Source organism: Triplophysa rosa, linkage group LG11, assembly GCF_024868665.1.
Source record: "Triplophysa rosa linkage group LG11, Trosa_1v2, whole genome shotgun sequence".
Lineage (NCBI taxonomy): Eukaryota > Metazoa > Chordata > Actinopteri > Cypriniformes > Nemacheilidae > Triplophysa > Triplophysa rosa.
In genome coordinates this window covers 5873826-5892771 of record NC_079900.1, presented here as the reverse complement: position 1 = coordinate 5892771, position 18946 = coordinate 5873826, and the positions used below count along the sequence as shown (strand labels likewise).

Below are 18946 nucleotides of genomic sequence, written 5' to 3'. Positions count from 1 at the left end.
CGTTGTCAATTTTGTCTGATGTGGACAAAATGTAAATAACATGTAAAACAGTGTTTCCGCTAGAGTCATTTTGCCGTGGTTTTTTTTATAAATCGTTGCTTTCATTTAGTGGGAAACTGTCGTCAGTACGGCCTCGCGAGCGCGATGTCTCGCTTTCCCGGGTCGCGGCGTCTGTGATTTGAGCGGGAGGGAGAAGCCGCTCATTTAGTTCACCGTACGGCGGCCACCTTGTGATTAAAAGAGTACAATACAGCATTTCCAAAACCCGTTAATGTAATCGACTGATTGGTTATAGAAGCACGAATTGTTCGTCTGTAAATAAGCACATGGTTACAAAGCGCATGCGCCGTGTGACAGAATTAGCCAAAATCTCAGTTCTTTAAGGCAGTGGTTCTCAAATTGGGGACCCCAAGATGGATCCATAGATTTTATGCAATCAAACATCAGAAGAAGGACACCACCAACCAAAAGAATTGAGGTTCCAGCATTGTATAACTGAATATATTTTTGGTTTAATTAAAATTCTAAGTTTAAGATTATACGTCTTTATATTACATTCAAATATTAAAAGACCCAAACGAGCAGATGTAAACTTTCTGCCCAACTTTCCCCAGGGAGAGAATCCCTCTACTCTTGAACATTTAAGGCATAATATCGTTGATGAAATGAAGAAAGCTGAGAAGAACTTGGCGCTTATAAAAAAGATGATGCAGAAAACATTTAGCCTGCGGCGACAGACCATAGTGAACACATGCCCACCAGTGAAAGAGCTCATGGAACTCTGGCCTGCACTCAAAATGGAGTCTGAGGTAATGTGTAGTGGCACTTGTTCCTGGTATTCCTTTCCTGATAACCTATACCACATTCAGGGGCTGTTTTATGCTTTATGGGAGGGTAGTAGATTTACCAGATTCACAAAATTAATATGACTGTGTTGTCTGTCTGTCTGTCTTTGTTTTAAAATGTAGGTATATGCAGAGTTCCAACGAATTACAAACCAGAACCTGCCCAACACATTGTACTCTGAGCTTGACAGACATATTCCTAGACTGATGACCCTGTTCAGACAGAAGGCAGCCAAAACCGGGAAGACATCAGATGCTCTGGCTGAAATCCTAAGAATCTTTGATGAACAGGTAAAAAAGTATTGTTATACATTTTACGGGTCTAATTCTTAATTGAATGAGGAAAGTTTAATGATTCAAATGAGCTTTGAAAGGTACAATTTGTCCACTTGTTTTTGGTATTTGTCTGATTGCATTAAAGTTGTTTATGTATATAATTTTATTGTTTAACATTTACAGTTCAGTTATATACAGTTCTGTTTCCTCGTTATAGGAGCTTCTTGACGTACACACCAAGCGTACCACTGTTCTTCATGCCCTTCCTGTGTATTTACATGAGGACGTCTCTGGGTTCTTCAGGACCTGCACAGTGAGTATTTTTGAAAAATGTACACTTACCATATTAAGTAAACTGTTAATATAAATACAGTCATGCTTACTTGCACACTTACCCTTGGTCAGACTCTCCAACCATATAGTTTGTGCAATTTGAAGAGATTTTATTTGTTTTCTTTGACTTCACTTTAAATTAACCTTAGTACTAGATTGCTTTAAACAAGACGAGGTGTTTTTCTTTATAGGTTTTTGAGCATATTATCTCTTGCAACTTTGGTTTACTGGTAGCTTGGCTGGCTCCTGTAGAACACTGATATTGTGTTTTTCACATCCTCATGTGTAGTTTGTTCACACAACTCTCAAAATCACAAAACTTTCTGTCTGTTGGTCTGCAGCAATATTGTTTGTTAAATCTATGTCATGACTAGCTATATGCTGGTATTTGTCAAAAATAATAAATATTTTTTTTACCTTCAGTATTTGTAGCCATGTGTAACTAGTTTTTGCTTTAACATCTGTTTTATTTTGCAGGACATATCTGATGAGCCACTGCTTTTAGATGTTGCAGTGGTCCTCCTTACAGTCGTCACAGATAATGACAGAAGTCCAGTTCACTTCCAGCCTGTGAAAATCTCTGTTGTCATTGAATGCGAGATTGTGGTCAGCCTCTCCAGATTTGCTGATGCCTTCCTGGTAATGTGTGGACTGATCTATGCACTACACCTCAGCTATCCCAGGGGACTGACCAACACTTTTGAATTCACTCAAAAAAATTTACTTGGTCTTGAAGGTGGTAAACTGTCACCCAAGTTACAGAGTCTCAAAAATGACTTGATGCGTATGTAGAAATGTGTCTGAAAAAGTTTAATGCCTGGCAGTTCCTATGTAGTTCAATGTAGGTTATTTCTGTGGAAAATAATGCCTTTAAAGGTTTCTGCGCTAATGTGTGGGTATTTCTCCACAATCTGCACTATGTGCCTTCGTATTTATAAATGTTATTTGGTATTAATACAGCTCTAGTTGTTGAGTTGTTAAGCTGGGTAGTACTTTGTAACGGTACATGTAATAGTTTTAAATGGTTCATGCTGTTATGCAGGTTTATGACTTAGTTAATAGGTTTTAGCCTAGTGCACCACTGAATTGTTTTTTTATGTTTGTCTTTTTAAATTGACAATGTAGTTTTAAATGGGAAAGGGCAAGAATTCAGTGTAACATAATCTAATTCAAACTGTTTAAGTTGTTTGTACTCAAAATATTTGAGGCAACGAGTTGCCTCAAAACAATTAAGTATTGAGCCATGCGACTTTGAGTTTTGTGTGTCAAAGTTTTTTGAGTTATGTGTAATTAAAAAAATTGACAAAGAAACTAATAAATATTGAGTTCACGCAACTTAAAAGTGCTTCTTTGTGTACTTATTTTTTTAAGTAATGTTAACTTAATGCCATGATATTTTTTAAGTCACTGTAACTGAAAATTATTGAGTAGACCTAATAAGAACTTTTAATTTAACTGTAATCAAAATGTTTAAGTAGCACATAATCAAAATATTTAATCTCTAAAATAAATTGTTTTTAAGTTCATGAACTTAAAAATTTTGAGGCAACGAGTTGCCTTAATTTTTTTGAGTTCTGCTTACTAATTTGGGTTTACAGTGTGGTTTCTTATTTAAGAGCACAGTTAACAGCGAAAGTTGATAACTGTAGTCCTCAAGGCACAACAAACATACACCTGTTCTAGCAGAAATAAATAAACTTCATACATGTGTCGGTCAGCTTTAGTCTATTGTCTTAAATGGCTATTTAACCCCAAAAAATGAAAATTCTGTCATCTACTCACTCTCTGATCATTCCAAATCTGTATAAATGTATTTGTTTTGCTGAACACACAGGAAGATATTTGGAAGAATGTCAGATCTCATCCCCCATTTACTGCCATAGTAGGGAAAATAAATACTATGGGAGTCAGTAGGGGATGAGATCTGACATTTTCCAAAATATCTTTCAGCAGAACAAAGACAGGTTTGGAACAATCAGAGGGTGAGTAAATGATGACAGAATTTTCACTTTTGGTTTAAGTACTGTATCCCTTTAAGTGTGAAAGTTTGCTTAATCTTAATTAAGATTATTTACATGACGAGAATGAGTATTTAACTGAAACCAATCTATTCATTTTTTGTTCAAATTTACTGTGGTATATTACTGTATAGCTTTTAATGTGTTTTCTGTTGAAGTTGTGGTTTTCAAGATGTGTCTTTCTACTGTCATGTTGCCATTAACGTGGAACNGATTCGTGGACGCACGGAACGCATTTTGAGTGCGCACACGCTCACTGAGCGAGAGGAGAGACAATTCATAAGAGAGCAGCGTATAGTTGAAAGCGCGCGTCCAGTTTTGTGCACGAGCAAAGGAAATCGGCGTGCGAGCGGAGAGATTCGCGCGCTCGTATGACAAGAATGCGCTCTCGCCTTGTAATAATGCGCTCGCGACATTTGTCATTATAATAACGCCATAAGAAGGCGGCAGAAACGCGAGGCGCCCGGCGCGCATAAGCAGCGCGCAAAACGCCCCCTGCCAACTGAAAACAATTCAAAAGAGGCCCGTCTCACAGCAAAAGACGTGTTCTGTCTGATCAGGCCCTAAAGCACCTTTATTTTTAAGTGTCTTGTTCATGCTTGGCACACAATCTTTGCTTTAGATGCCAGCCAGTCTTTGGAAGAACAGATTGAAAACGATTCTCAACTTCTTGTTACATGCGGGAATAAAGAGGGTTGCCTGGATCTGGAGAAATTTGGTAAAAGTAGGTGCAAAATTTGTTTAAAAGTAACTGATGTATCTGTAAAGGCTTTAACGTAATGCTTGATAGAACTGTACATCAGGCAGATCGAACTTAAAACAGTTTGTGTGTCTTCAGAGGAGAATTGCATCTTTAGTAAAGGGCGGTGGTTCAAACCCACAGAATTTGAGAAGTTTGGAGGAAAAGAGAAAAACAAGAAGTGGAAGTACAGCATCCTTTGTTGCGGTGTCCCACTCCAGAAACTCATAGAGGTGCAAGTGTGATTTTAGCACTTACTAACACTTTTAACTGTTGTTAAAATACGAAAAATGCTTAATAATGCTAATCAACAGATCATTACTTCATATTTAATCAAATTAAATCAATCTAAATCTTTAATAACATGAATGGATAATAGTTTCATTATATAAAACTGGCACAAAAGAACATGTTCAGTAGAGGTTTATCTCACATCTTTCATCTTTGTGTTTTCTTTCTATTCGTAGGATAAACGTATTTTAACCCCAAACTTTAAGAAAAGTAGAATTCAAGTTGAACAGGTTTGTCTGTTTTTTAACTAGCACAAAAATATATAAATTATTTTTTGAAAATAATAACAAAAACATTTGCACTTGTGTTTTCTGTCTCACAGAGTAATGGTTCACCTGGCAGACTCCGGGGAATGAAGGTAAGACCCAGATAAAAATATCAGAGTCCCCGTGAATTATGTCAATGCATTGCGGCCACTTTTCAACACAGTTTTTATGTCAGAAATTTTGCAGGAGTGTTAAGCTGTGAAATACAGAGTAAATTTCACACAATGTTGTCTGTTACATTAACAGAGGAATTCTTTTAAATCCTCACGTGCTGCTCCTACAACCTCACGTGCTGCTGACAGAGCCAGAGAAACAAAGGTTAGATGCAGATATACCAATAATTCACAGTACATATCGTAAGATATTTACAAAAAAGTTAACCTAAAGTTGGATTTCAGAACATGACCATTGAGGCCTTTACCATACTCTTTTCTTTTGATCACAGTCCAGGAAAAAGCGGTTTCCCTCCAGCTCTGGTCAGTATAATAATAAAAGCAGTTAGAAGAAGTTATGTTTTATAAAATGTGTCTCGAGTACTTGTGCATTTGTTTCAGAATCAGAAAGAAAGTATAATGGCCACCATGAGGACAATGGCAACAACAACAAAGAGGATGAAATTGACATGACGTTTCAGGGTCCCACCCTACCTGTTACCTGTGGATCTCTATTTGGCATTCTACACAAAAGACGCTTTGCCACAGGTTTGTTTCACATAATATTTCCAACTGAAGATTTTCTCTAGACTGGTTGCATATTGTGAATGTATACAGTGCCACAGAGCCTCTGAGATATGCTGTGAATGTCTCAGGGTTTTGTGGGAAATGCATAAGAACTGAGGATTTCTGGCTGACCCCTGAAGAATTCGTCAGATTGAGCAAACAAGATGGAGCATGGAAAAAAGACATCGTGACCCATGGAAGGCCGCTCGGAAAACTTATAATGGTACAAACAGAGTCATTGTTGAGAGGAGAACAGAAATAAAACTTAAGAAAGTGAATTTCTAGATGAATTTAATCCCTTTCAGTAGACAGTATCTAGCAACTTTAACATTTATGAAACACTAATTGGTCAATTTTCATCTGTTTTCTAGGAAAAGGTTTTGGAACTACATGCACTGAACTGTGAATGTGATGTCTGTCTAAAACTGGATCAAGACACAGTAAGCCATCGTTCACAATAACAACCACGTCAAAACACTCATGTGCATCAAATTTGTGAAGAAGTTAGTTTTAACGTTTAACAATTACAGAATGATGATGTGTGTAACATGTGTGACTCTGAAGAAGATCTGGTGTGCTGTGATGAGTGTCCACGAGCTTTTCATCCACACTGTCACCTGCCAGCTGTAGACGAAGACTCCGGGTGAGAGAGAGAGAGGAGAATGAAAGATTTAGACACGGCCTAAACAGATGTGTAATATAATATTGTGTTTGTGTGTTGTGAACAGAGGTCAATGGTGCTGTACATTTTGCAGGATGAAGAAAGTTAAGGGGTCTACTCAAAAGACACGGCAGGATGTTTTGAACAGTCCACTTTCTCAATACAGACTGGTACAATCACAAAAACATAACAAACTAATGAGTAATGAACGATGCTGTTGGTTTGATTTTCATGAAACAAAAATAAGAAAATATATTACTTAAAACCCCATAGAAATAATGCTGCAACAACAAGCATTTAAATGCGATAAGAAGAGGGAAAACGTTTCTTCTTGAAGTTAATAGAGTAAACACACACATTGTGGTGGGTGAGGACGTGTTTTTATCCAACCAGCACATTTATTTCTATGTGTTTGTTTTTCAGCACTGCCAGTATCTGCTGTTACACCTGCTACACGAAGTAAATCTTTTTCATTTGTTTGTGTTGCAGTTACATTTGTTCTTATAGCCTGTTTAATGCGTTTCATGTGCACTGCTGGTTTACAGGTTTCTGTCAATAAGGACATGTGTGAAACTCAAGGCGTGAAGCAGGATTTGCAGAATGACACTTATCAAACAGTGGGAGAGTTTGTCACAGATATTGAACACATTTTTCAACATTGCACATCCGTAGGGGTGAGTTTTACAGCAGTTTGTACACATAAAGTCTTCACCATCTGTGCTTTTGAATGTATTTTATTTTGATTTTGTTGTTTTTGTGTCTCTTCTCTGTAGGATGATGACTTGAGTAGAATGCAGCGTTTGTTTAAGAGGGAGTTTGAAACCATCTTTAACCATCTTTAAGCCACTATAACATTACGCCACAGCCAACATTTCTGTTGTTAACTAAAGGAAAGTGTTTTGTTTGTTGTACAGAAAAAAAGATAGTAAAGAGATTTAGTTAATGATAGTAAAAAAGTTATTGATAAACCATATGGGGCTTGCACTATGAGACTTGGTTTATTAGCTGCGCCCACATCATAAACTATACAATCATATTTTTACTTGTCAAAAGGATTTTGAAGACATTTGAAACAAATGGGGTATATGCACGTATGTCCGCTAAAATCTCAACCAGCTCTGTTACATCCGGCGCACGTAGCGTCCATAGGAAACAATGGCGCTCGCTTCAAGATGCACCTCGGATTACAATCAACGACGTGAGTCTTATTCTCCAAACACTATGTCATACATCGACAACCAAAAAGAAGCGATTCTATATAATTATAAAATAAATAATACGTAAATAAACAAAATTAAATGGAAAAAGCCACAACTGTAGGGTATAGTTTCGTGTTTTCTCATGCAAGCAAAATAAATTTGAAAGTCATTGATGACATATAGGCTTATTTATAGACATTTTAGGCTAAAATAAATTTTGATTTCAAAAGGCCCCAGGGCTAGTTACCTCCAAATGTGTGAAAATATACATGGCAATAAATAAATAAGAGGCTTGGAGACATACACTGTCAAAAATGAGTTGCTGCCTTAAATGTTTATGTTGAATCAAAATAACAAGTCATTTCAACTTACATTACATTAAATTGACTGAAAATATCAAGTTGAATCTTGTATAACTTGAAAAAATGGTTAACTTATTTTAATAAATTAAAGTAACATAAAAACAATGTTGCCATGACTTGTTGATCACATCCTTTTATAGTGTATTAGCAGGGCCCAGTAACAGGAGTGCCAGGGAGCCCTCATAGACAAAGAGCAATATATTAAACATAAATATTTGTATAAGTTGTTGGGTTTTCTGTACCAAACTGGACAGTGCAACATTGAAGCCCAGGGCCTCCCAGGCTCTTGCTAGTCAACTGGTCCCATATACCCGGTCGATAATCCATCCCTGCTTTTACCCATGCTTGATAAACCTTTCATGTGACAGTTGTAGCGGATCAGCTAATGTAACTGATAAGTGTCAATATTGATCATGTATTTTGTTGTTTATGAGTTTGATTGAGATACTGTTTAGTGTTAAAAAATCCATCTTTTGTTCAGCAGCGAAGTTTAAGCAAAAATGATTCAAAAACTCGTATTGAAGAAGCCTTCATCAGACTGCAGGTATAGCAGCTCAACAGATGCGTGTGGCAGCTCGAAAGCAGGTAGGGCGGGTTATGTAGTTGTTGTTTTTGTTAGTTGAGCAAACTTGCAGTATCAAGCCTTTCTTTTTCCACAGCTTTGCTTTAACCCTTCGCTGTGTCACTAAATATATTGAGAATATACAAATGCACAATCCATACTTAAACGGTTGTAAATTATGAATGATGGAATACAGACCTAAAGTTGGTCTCTTATGAAAGAAGACATTTGGCAGATTATTGCCCACCAAAAAAGTCACTTCAATAAAAATAATGAGAGAATTATTTAAGACCAGTAACTTTTTCTACATAATTTATTTTGTAATAAACTGGTCAAATGTGTATTCCAAAGGCTTACACCTTACCAGTGTATAGTTGAATAGATGAAACGATCTATAAATCTACAACAGTATATTTAATCCTATTGTTTTTCAATTATTTTGATATTCGTAGGCATGTGTCTCTGTTCTATAATGGGGTATAAAGTCACATATTCAAATGCTCTAGCACACAGCCTCCAGCAGGGTGGTAAAAAACAAACTTAAAAACATGCATTGCTCAGCAGTTCCAAACGTCTTCTACCTGTAGTCAAAGAACTTTAGGCTGAGTATGTCACAGTAAGATTCTTGCTTTCACTGATCGTATTTTGCTAAATTATAGTAGCCTAAGTATTAACTACTAAATTACAAACAAATTATGTGTTTGTTTATTCACATAAACGTGTATTTTTCCTTTTTTAAAGTGGAATGAAAGGTAATACAATTGGACATTTATCAGATTATTCTTTAACAACTATTGATACTTTTTGCGTCTGCTAAATGTATCTACTTGGTGTAAAATGTAAATAAACATTTATTTGATAGTTTTGTAGGGCAAACTATCATGTTGCCTTTTCAAAGGTAGAGGGTAGTCACCTGCCTTACAATAGGGCATAGCAAGCAAAACAAATGAAGCAGCAGGTGTGTAGAAGTGACGTGAGAAGCAGGCATGTGGAAAATTTGAATGTATTTGTTTGTCATTCATAATGCTCCTGAAAACCAGCCAACAAATTTAACGTGCTCTGCTATGTTGGAGAATCGGAGGTAAGGGAGGTTCCGTTTTTATATTACATGGACACATAGCCTATGGCTATTGCTTATACAATGAACCAGGAAGAACTAAGATTCTGTGGAAAATACCGTCGGTGAGGTAAAGCGATTTGTTTTGTATCCTAGTTTAAAATATAATATATCTAACATATTTATTTTGATAAGGGTCGTTGACAATATGTTACATGCTGTTTTATTTGTAAGTCGCTTTGTGTAAAAACATACCAATTGAATAAATGTCAATGTTGTAACTATCGTGGTTTAACATTTTGGACTGCCTATATCGTACAGACTGCTGAACAAGTTCACACAAAAAGTTTATACACAAATAGAACTCGATCTGAAGTATGGAGTGTCTTTCATTTGTTATAAGGAAGATCCATGAGTCTACAGTACAGTATTTAATACAGTATAATGACATTTCTGTTGAGATCAGATCAATGTTTCCTTACAGTAAAGTCCTTTTGTCTGTAATGTTGAAATCTTGTTTTTTTTCCTTTTTTTGAAATACTGAAATCCACATCATATTTTACAATTGGTTTGACACAGATTTATAATGTGTTATTTTTGTGTCTGCTCCTCATTAGGTGGTCACAACGTTTTCAGAATTACAAAACTGCTGCGATTGGGCTGCAAAAAGGGAACAATTAAACCTTTGCATTCTGGGTGAGTAAGAAAGTCACAACAAACAAACTATTACATTCATTGAACCCAATTAAAATGTGTGTATGTTGACAATGCTGCTCAAGTAATTAAATGTTATTATCTTGCAGAAAAATGTTGAGGTCTGTTTGGAATTTCTTCACCTCAGATCCTAATGTTAAGCATGAAGACAGAAGGGAAACACATGCTCGAGAACTGGAACCTCCAGAAAAGAAGAGTATTGATTCCATTCAAGAGAGTAAGTATTAAATAAGTCTCTATATTTGTTTCGTTAATAACTGTTAGGAGAGGAAAGCTTATATAATTGTAACCTTTCTAGATTGTATATAAAAAATATTTGTATTACTTACTAATTTAATTACACAATTTGACGACAACATGAGAGTAAAATATATACAAATCATAAATTATTAAACCCATTGAATGCTCTGTTGCAGAAACAGTCAAAGAGAGCAACGTGTCATGCCCATCACACCATCTTACTACAGCTGCTCATAGTGTTAATGTTGCTGAAGATGTGAGTAAAGGTAAAGCCCATAATGCATTGTTTGTACATTGTTTATGCACCCAACATGTCTGTAACATTTTTAACAAGAATTGCATGTTTCATCATGATTTAGCATCTTCAAAAATCATGATCGTAATCAGACTTTCTTCTATTATCAAAGTTACATTTACACAAATGCTAAGAATGCTTAGAGTCTTAATATAGAACGTTATGGAAATAATTTAGTTAGCCACATAAATTATGAAGATTTTAACTCATTGTCTCATAATTTTGTTGTTTCCTTAATTTTGTTCCAGCAAACATCAAAAAACAAACAAGATGGTCACTAGGAGGTAAGTACACATGACTTATTAACATGACATAATGTAATCATGTTTTAGAATAGTCTGATTTATAATTTTTTTCTAATGAAAATAGGATTAATAGTGGTCATTTTTTGTGTAAGTGTAAGTTTGAAGAATTTTGGCGTTTTTCTACAAACTTTGGAAAATGTGTTTTTTCGCTTTTTTCAAAAAAGTGTTACTTTTTTTATTTTAGGCAACAATATTCACCTGCAACAATATGAAAAGGTAATACATTTATACATGCACGCACGCACGCACGCACGCACGCACGCACACACGTTTATTTTTCAACCCAGTCTAAAGGCATTTCGTGGCATAGGACTCTATTAATTCGTGTCAAGGACACGAATTTCCCCATTTTTTTGTGTCACTCAGCACGAACTAGGAAATAGGAACTCACACAAATGACCATATTGATTATGATTACGATCCTTGTAAAATTGGTTTGAATTCCCATCAGATTGTGTTGATTTATATTTATACGTATGAAATATATTGCGTATTAAAATACTTTGGATTGAAAGTCGTGCAGGGTAACACAAATTGAAAAAAAAATCTAAATAACAGAGAGAAGAGAGATGAAATGTTCTTTACTAATTTAGCAGGAAGAAGACAACAAGTGTGGAGCTGGAGGACAAAAATCTGAACAATCTGAAGACAAGGACAAGATCAAACAGCAACTGAAGCAGCTTTTCCGTAGACTCAATCTGAGTCCTGTCCAACTGAAACCACAAGACTTTCTGCAGGTGACATCACCATCAATGCAGAGACATGAACCTTGTGAGGAGGTGAACTTGGTTCACACCTTCATACAAAGACTCCTGATGATGGATTACAGAGCAAGATACCTTCCAATAAAAGAAAGAAAACATAAGGTGAATACACGAAGGAAAACAGGTTCAGGTGCATGGGAGGGTGATGCTTTTGAGAACATTTTCAGGAGGTCAGCACCTGTTGAAGAAGTGAATAAACAGCATTCGCTTCACCCGATGGACATTCAGATGGCAGCGCTTCTCCATTCAGATCCTTTTCTTCGTCAGCTCATGGTAACTAAACTGTCACAATGTCAGTATGCCCTTCCTCTGCTTGTGCCCAGTCCTTTCAACCAAAAGATTGAATTTCCCTTATGGACCTTCCGACAAATCAGGAAGAGCTGGAAGTCGTATGAGAAGAACATCGGCAGAAACCAGGGAATCCACGAGGCAGAGACGCCCATGGTTGCATTCTTTAGGTTTTCAGCAATCTCTACTTCCAAATCTCAAATTATAAACACTCTGATCAATGAACGACATGACACTTTCTTTCACAGACACTGCCGTGGAAGCAGCAAATCTTGCGTACTGATGGATGGAGTGGTTGAAATTGCCTGGTACTGCCCATCTGGAGAGAAGACGGATAAATTCACAGATTGTATTGCATTCTGTAATCTTCACGGTGATGCACAAGCTTATGAGACACAGATAAAAATTCTGTCTGAGGAGTCCTCGATAAATGTTGTGCTTTTGCCCGATCTAGATAAGAGTGACAAAAGTATGACAATTGTGGAACAGCTGTACAACAACCCAAAGCCACTCATCTGCCTGCTGACTGAAGACGAATGTGTTCTTACAGAGATGCAAAAAGACAAATATAAAATCGGTTTAAAAGATAGAAATAAATCTGATGTGTCTGAAGAACTGAGAAGAACCATCAATAAATGCCTCTCAAATACAACGTCCAACTTTAAACTTTCAGATTTGGTCAAACACTCTGGAATCAAAATAGACGAGACTGATAGATGTTGCAAAAAGGGACATGAAATGGCAAAGCAGATAACAGCGTTACTAGAGAACAGCGAACTCTCCAAAATTAAAGAAACATTTCTGCCATGTCAGGGAAAATTGTGGCATGAATGGTGTCTAAAGAATAAAGAGCTATATCGACCTCAAGGGAACAATATTGAAATGCATAGCAGCCAAAAGCAAATGGAGATGTGTAAGATCAGAGAACAGCAGAGGGAACGTGGTCTCAGTACATTCATGAAGTTGTTTATTGAAAAGCTCGACTCGGCGAATGCTAATGAGAAGATGTATTTCCTCAAATGGCTTGGATTCTTCTTGGATGAATATACTTTAGAAGACCTCTCCGCACTTCATCTTAAATATGACAACAAGTGGTCAAAAGTGTTGCATTTGAAAAAGAAACATGATAAATCTGAGCAACTGAAAGTAGAACAAACACAACTTGAGGAAATGTCGGAAGAAATCAATGCAGCAACGTTTGGCTTGGAGCACTTACTAAGAGAAATTGGCCAGATCTATGAATCGCATGAATCGGGCAAGAAAAACAAAGAAACAACCGGATGTCAGTTTAATGTGAGCTCTCTCCCAAGACTTGCGGCAGAGCTCATGGTTTCTGGATACCCAATGGAGCTGATGGACGGTGATGCAGCTCATGTTCCTCTGATCTGGGTTAAAGCTGTTCTAGATGAGCTTATTAAGATACTGGGAGATAAAAGAGTCTTTGTGTTGTCTGTGTTGGGGATTCAGAGTACTGGGAAATCCACTTTGCTGAATGCCATGTTCGGACTGCAGTTTGCAGTCAGTGCTGGTAGATGCACCAGAGGAGCCTTCATGCAGCTTGTCAAGGTGTCTTTATAATTTATAATTTATTTTATATTTGATTACTTTCTTTTTGTTGATACTGAGGGGCTTCGTGCTCTAGAACTGGCTGGCAGGTCAACAAGACATCATGACAATGAAATGGCTACGTTTGTGGTCGGTCTTGGAAATATGACGTTGATCAACATCTTTGGCGAGAATCCGGCAGAGATGCAGGACATCCTTCAGATTGTTGTTCAAGCCTTTCTGAGGATGAGAAAGGTACGACTGAATCCCAGCTGTATGTTTGTGCATCAGAATGTTGGAGATATCACAGCTGGTGAGAAGAACATGGTAGGGAAAAGACGCTTACAAGAGAAACTAGATGAGATGACTCAGTTAGCGGCCAAAGAGGAAGTCTGTGATGCAGAATGTTTCAGTGATGTCATTAAATTTGATATAAAGACCGATGTAAGGTATTTTGCCCAACTCTGGGAGGGCAGCCCACCCATGGCTCCACCCAATCCTCGCTACAGTGAAAATGTGCAGGAACTTAAGGACGCTATACTCTCACACGCCTCGAAATGTAATGGTGTAACACTGACACAATTCAGAGATCGTGTTGGAGACCTCTGGAATGCTCTTCTGAATGAAAACTTTGTTTTCAGCTTCAAGAATACTTTAGAGATTGTAGTGTACAGGAAATTAGAGGAGGAGTATGCAAAGTGGACCTGGAGTCTCAGGAGTGCCATGCTGGAGATCGAAGACAAATTACACAACAGAATTAACAACAGACAAATGCATAAAGTTGAGAGTAGAGACCTGGAGCAGGAGATGGCAAAGGTCAATGAGGAGGTGAAAGAGTCTATGAAGGTTTACTTTGAAGAACACAAAGAGAAAGAAATTCTGATTCAATGGAGAATGAAATTTCAAGAGAAAATTGAGCACCTGCATGGAGATCTTGTGAGAGATGCAAAAAGGAAGCTGGATAACATCAGTCACCAAAGGGAAGCTCTCTCCAAACTTGATGGACAGAAAACGTTGCATGAGCGAAAACTGCTTGACAAAAGCAAAGAGCTTGGGTTCAGTCTTAAACAAAAACATCTAGATGAGAATGAGATGAAGAGAGAATTTGATCATCTGTGGGTAAAGTGGGTGTCTGAGCTGGCCGGGGATATTCGCCCTTTGAAAGAAGTAAATATAGTCAATGATATATTTACAATTCTGGGTGAAATTCATGAAGTTGCACTTGTGCACGAGAGATTAAGCAAATTTGAAAGCATAAATCAAATGACTGATTTCACCATATATGTAAATCCCATTAAAAAATTTGGGATCCGTTCAACTCAGCCATTTGTTCTTCCACCAGAAGAACAAGAGTCAGTAAAAAATCTGGTCCACAGTATTGTTCGTGGAACTGAGAACCAGGTTAAGTCAAAATCAGTTGCAAAGATGGGTTACAACAAAAGCTACATTCAGGAAATCGCTCAGTTGGTAAAAACGAATGTTGGAAAACACAAGTGCCTTCACACACAGTATGAATTCAAGAAAGAGTTCACAGTGGATTTAACACTATTTATGTGCAAGTTGGCATGTGAGAGATTTGCACAACTCCATCAGGTGTTCAGAGAAGCTAATGATCCATTGATGTATCTTGAGAAAAAGAAACCAGAATACTTCAATGTCTTTCAAGGGTTCTGCAGAGGTGCAACATCTGCTGCAATATTTGGCACCTTGATTTGTAGTGAATTCAAAGAACCCATTCTCCAGAGCGTCTACAACGAGACCGCAAAAGAACTGGCAGGAGAGATGCGGACAAATATTCCAGCTTTCACAGGCAACAGGTCAAACATGGAGAAACACATTCTGAAAAAACTTGCAGAGGAGGAGGACTTTGACAGCTTCATGGAGTACATTCTTTACCCTAGAGACCACTTTGAAGAGTTTATTAAAGCTGAAGTTCAAGCATACATAACAGGACCGAATTCCTCAGCTCTTGCGATGATAAAAGGTAACATAAGACGCAAGGAGAACTGCATTATCATTGCTGCTGAAACAGCAACAGCTGAAGTCTTGAGTAAACGAGGGGATGCAAATATGTGGCTGGATGTTTTTTCATGCTGTTTGAAAGATGAGCTTCAGTACAATAAAGAGCATCTCACTGGAAACTGCCGGGATATCACTGACTTTGAACTTCTGGAAGAGATTGTAAAGAAAGAAATTCAACCCATAATAGAAGAATTAAACAAGCACTTACAGAACCCATCTGATATCAGAATGACAATGTTCAGGAACCCCCCAGATGAGATTTTGATTGAGCACTTCTGTCAGTGCTGTTGGGTTAAGTGTCCCTTCTGTAGTGTGGTTTGTGTTAACACAATGGAAGACCATGCTGGAGATCATATTGCTCCCTTTCATCGAAACTGTGGGATGAGAGGCATGATTTATAGAGGTACAAACTATCTTTGCTTGAATTTCTGCACATCTTCAGTGGCAAGTGACAGGAATTATTTTTACCCATGTCGTGATTCAGATGATACAGTTTTATGGAAGGAGTACAGAACAGCAGGTCCTATATATGCAAACTGGTGCATCACACCTGATCTCTCAGAGCTGCCATACTGGAAGTGGTTTGTGTGTCGATTTCAGGACGATCTGGAAAAGTACCATAACAAAACTTTTAGTGGTTGTGGTAGGATTCCAGTTGATTGGAGATCATTCACAGAAGAACAAGCTCTCGAATGTTTGGATAAATACCTGTGAAGTCTAAAGCTAATTTTTTACTTTACTGATAAATTCAATAGTTTGTGTAAATGTACAGGTGCAATGTCCTAAAAGAAAATAAAACTAATAAAAAAAAGGAATAGTCATAGAAAAGTAACAAAAACAACTTCTGTATAGTTGTTTTTATCTGAGCTGAGAAATAGAGGTACTGTGATCATTTAGAAATGTAGAGCTGTGATTTTATGTGTGATGTTAACATGGAAGAATCAGAATTATTATTATTTGTTTCATTCTTTTCCATTGTAATTTTTATGATCTAGTTATCTACAGTATTTATGTGAATTGATCTCTTTCAGATATATTTTGGCTGCTTTTTTCTTTGGTGAAAAATATTGGGTGTGTGCTTCTCTATTTGTGCTGAAATGATTTATAGTAACAATTTGTTAAACTAAAATTTCTAAAGTTTATTCTATATAAATTGTGATTTAAATAAATAAAAATCTGATAACAAAACAGACTCCTTATAATTTCAGTATTAGTTAAATGTGGTCATTATAATGGTGGATAATTAATCATTAATATAAATGAAGGAATTAAATTCTATTAACAATTGAATGTTTCTGTGAAGAAAGGTTCCTTCTAAGGTCCTCTTTGGCTTACACACCCTAGAGAGCCATAAACATGTCCTGTGAGTTTTTATGTTCCTGCTTGTAAGATTGAACTGACATTAGAAGCTTATGGAACACCGTAAAATCTAATTGTGAAAATGTTAAGTTCACTTTATAAAAAATGTTTTTGTTAACTTAATAGAATATTAACTCTATCTGAATACGTTTTAAAAATTAATATGTTATGTTGACTCCATTGATTTAAGCTACACTGTTCAAAAACAACTAGTAAGATTACAAGAGAACTAGTTGAGGTAGTTCAGCACTAGTCAATATAATAATAAATGAATCCAAATCCAAAGTTTTTGCTAATTAATATAATCATCAATAGTACATTTCAGTATTCTAATTATGATATGATGTGTAAAAAAATTTTTTTAGAACAAGTAAAGTTTTATAAGATGTGTCTTGAGTGCTTGTTTGTTGCAGAATCAGGAATCACAACAACAATGATGAGGATAAAATTGACATGACTGTGTTTCAAGGTCCCACCCCACTGTTACCTGTGGATCTGTCTGGCACTCTACAGAGAAGTTGCTTTTTCTACCGGTTTGTTTCATATAATGTTGCTAACAATTTTTTTCCGTATGACATGTTGCGTACTGTATTGTCAATATAGCAAAAGCAAAATGCACAGTGCCACATAGCATCTGTGCTGTGCTGTAATTGTCTCAGGGCATTGTGGGAAATATATCTAATTATATCCAAGATGGCGCCGCGGATGGCTGCCTCGGTTTGGGGCTCTCTAGTACTTATGGACTTCGACGACGCGGACTTAGGACCGCTGCCGAGTATACACCTGGCGAATGTCTGCTCCCTTGCCAACCAAACGGATGAAATACTCTTACTCACCCGGACAAACAAAGATTTTTCCAACTCCGCTGCGCTGTGTTTCACAGAAACATGGCTCAATGACACCATACCGGACAGCGCGTTACATCTGCCGGGTTTTCAGCTGTTCAGAGCGGATCGCATTGCCGAGTCAACAGGGAAGACGCGTAGTTGTGGATTATATTTTTATATAAATGAAGGTTGGTGCAGAGATATAACAACACTGAAGATGTGCTTTTCTTACTAACTTAGAAGCGTTCTCTATCAACGGCAAACCTTTTTATTGGCCACGCGAGTTTTCCTCGTTTATTCTCGTGAATGTGTACTGTATATTCCTCCACATGCGTGTGCGAGCGCGGCGCTGCAACAGCTGGCGGATTACATCACTGACACGGAGCAGCAACACCCGGATTCGTTTATTATTATTATTGGGGACTTTAACAGAGCAAACCTCTCTCGTGAGCTGCCAAAATACAGGCAGCATATCACATGCCCCACCAGAGATAGCAACATTCTGGATAACTGTTACATCACAATATGGGATGCATACCACTCTGTTCCCAGAGCAGCTCTGGGTCTCTCTGATCATTGCCTGGTTCATCTTCTTCCGACCTACAGACAGAAGCTTAAATCTGCCAAGCCTGTAGCAAGGACGGCAAAGAGATGGAGCAGCGAAACAGAGCGGGCCTTACAAGCCTGTTTCGACTGCACGGATTGGAGTGTCTGCAGCCGCTGATCTGGATGAGTTAACTGACACAGTGACATCCGACATCAGCTTCTATGAGAACATGTGTATTCCCACCAGGACTCACTTAACATACAACAATGACAAACCATGGTTTACAATAAAACTGAGACAGCTTCATCAGGCCAAAGAAGATCTTGTATAAACAGTCCAAAAACACACTGACAAAGGAGATAAGAGTAGTTAAGAGAAGCTACTCTGAAAAGCTGAGGAACCAGTTTTCAGCCAACGACCCTGCATCAGTGTGGAAAGGCCTGAAAGACATTACCAACTACAAGCCATCATCCCCTCATTCTGTGGGTAATCAACGACTGGCTGACGATCTGAACGACTTCTATTGTCGTTTTGAAAAGCAGAGTCTCACCCTCCACACCCGCCCTGACCCTATCTCTGCTATACCATTAACACCTCCTCTTGACACTCAACCTGTACTTAGGACCTGCGAAGAGGATGTGTGCCAGCTTTTCCGCAAACAAAAGATCAGAAAAGCACCAGGCCCAGACAATGTCTCACCCTCCTGCCTGAA

General features: G+C 37.6%; 1 protein-coding gene and 1 pseudogene across 1 annotated transcript; both read left to right on the top strand.

Moving 5' to 3' along the window:
• Positions 1-3694: 3694 nt before the first annotated feature.
• LOC130561554 (nuclear body protein SP140-like protein) lies at positions 3695-8182 on the top strand. Its single transcript, XM_057345979.1, has 14 exons — positions 3695-4196; positions 4311-4444; positions 4679-4732; positions 4825-4860; positions 5015-5086; positions 5214-5244; positions 5323-5469; positions 5577-5710; positions 5859-5927; positions 6018-6130; positions 6216-6318; positions 6572-6607; positions 6694-6822; positions 6922-8182. The coding sequence occupies exons 4-14, from the start codon at positions 4855-4857 to the stop codon at positions 6988-6990; spliced, it is 909 nt and encodes a 302-aa protein (XP_057201962.1). The 5' UTR covers positions 3695-4196; positions 4311-4444; positions 4679-4732; positions 4825-4854; the 3' UTR covers positions 6991-8182.
• On the top strand, positions 7259-18547 carry LOC130561553 (interferon-induced very large GTPase 1-like; annotated as a pseudogene).
• Positions 18548-18946: the final 399 nt, after the last annotated feature.

What these genes read in the sequence shown, in the direction of transcription:
- LOC130561554 (XM_057345979.1), top strand. An exon ending in ACAGAGCCAGAGAAACAAAG is followed by an intron (nt 5,087 to 5,213) that starts GTTAGATGCAGA and finishes TTTTGATCACAG; the next exon opens with TCCAGGAAAAAGCGGTTTCC. An exon ending in GCTGTAGACGAAGACTCCGG is followed by an intron (nt 6,131 to 6,215) that starts GTGAGAGAGAGA and finishes TGTTGTGAACAG; the next exon opens with AGGTCAATGGTGCTGTACAT.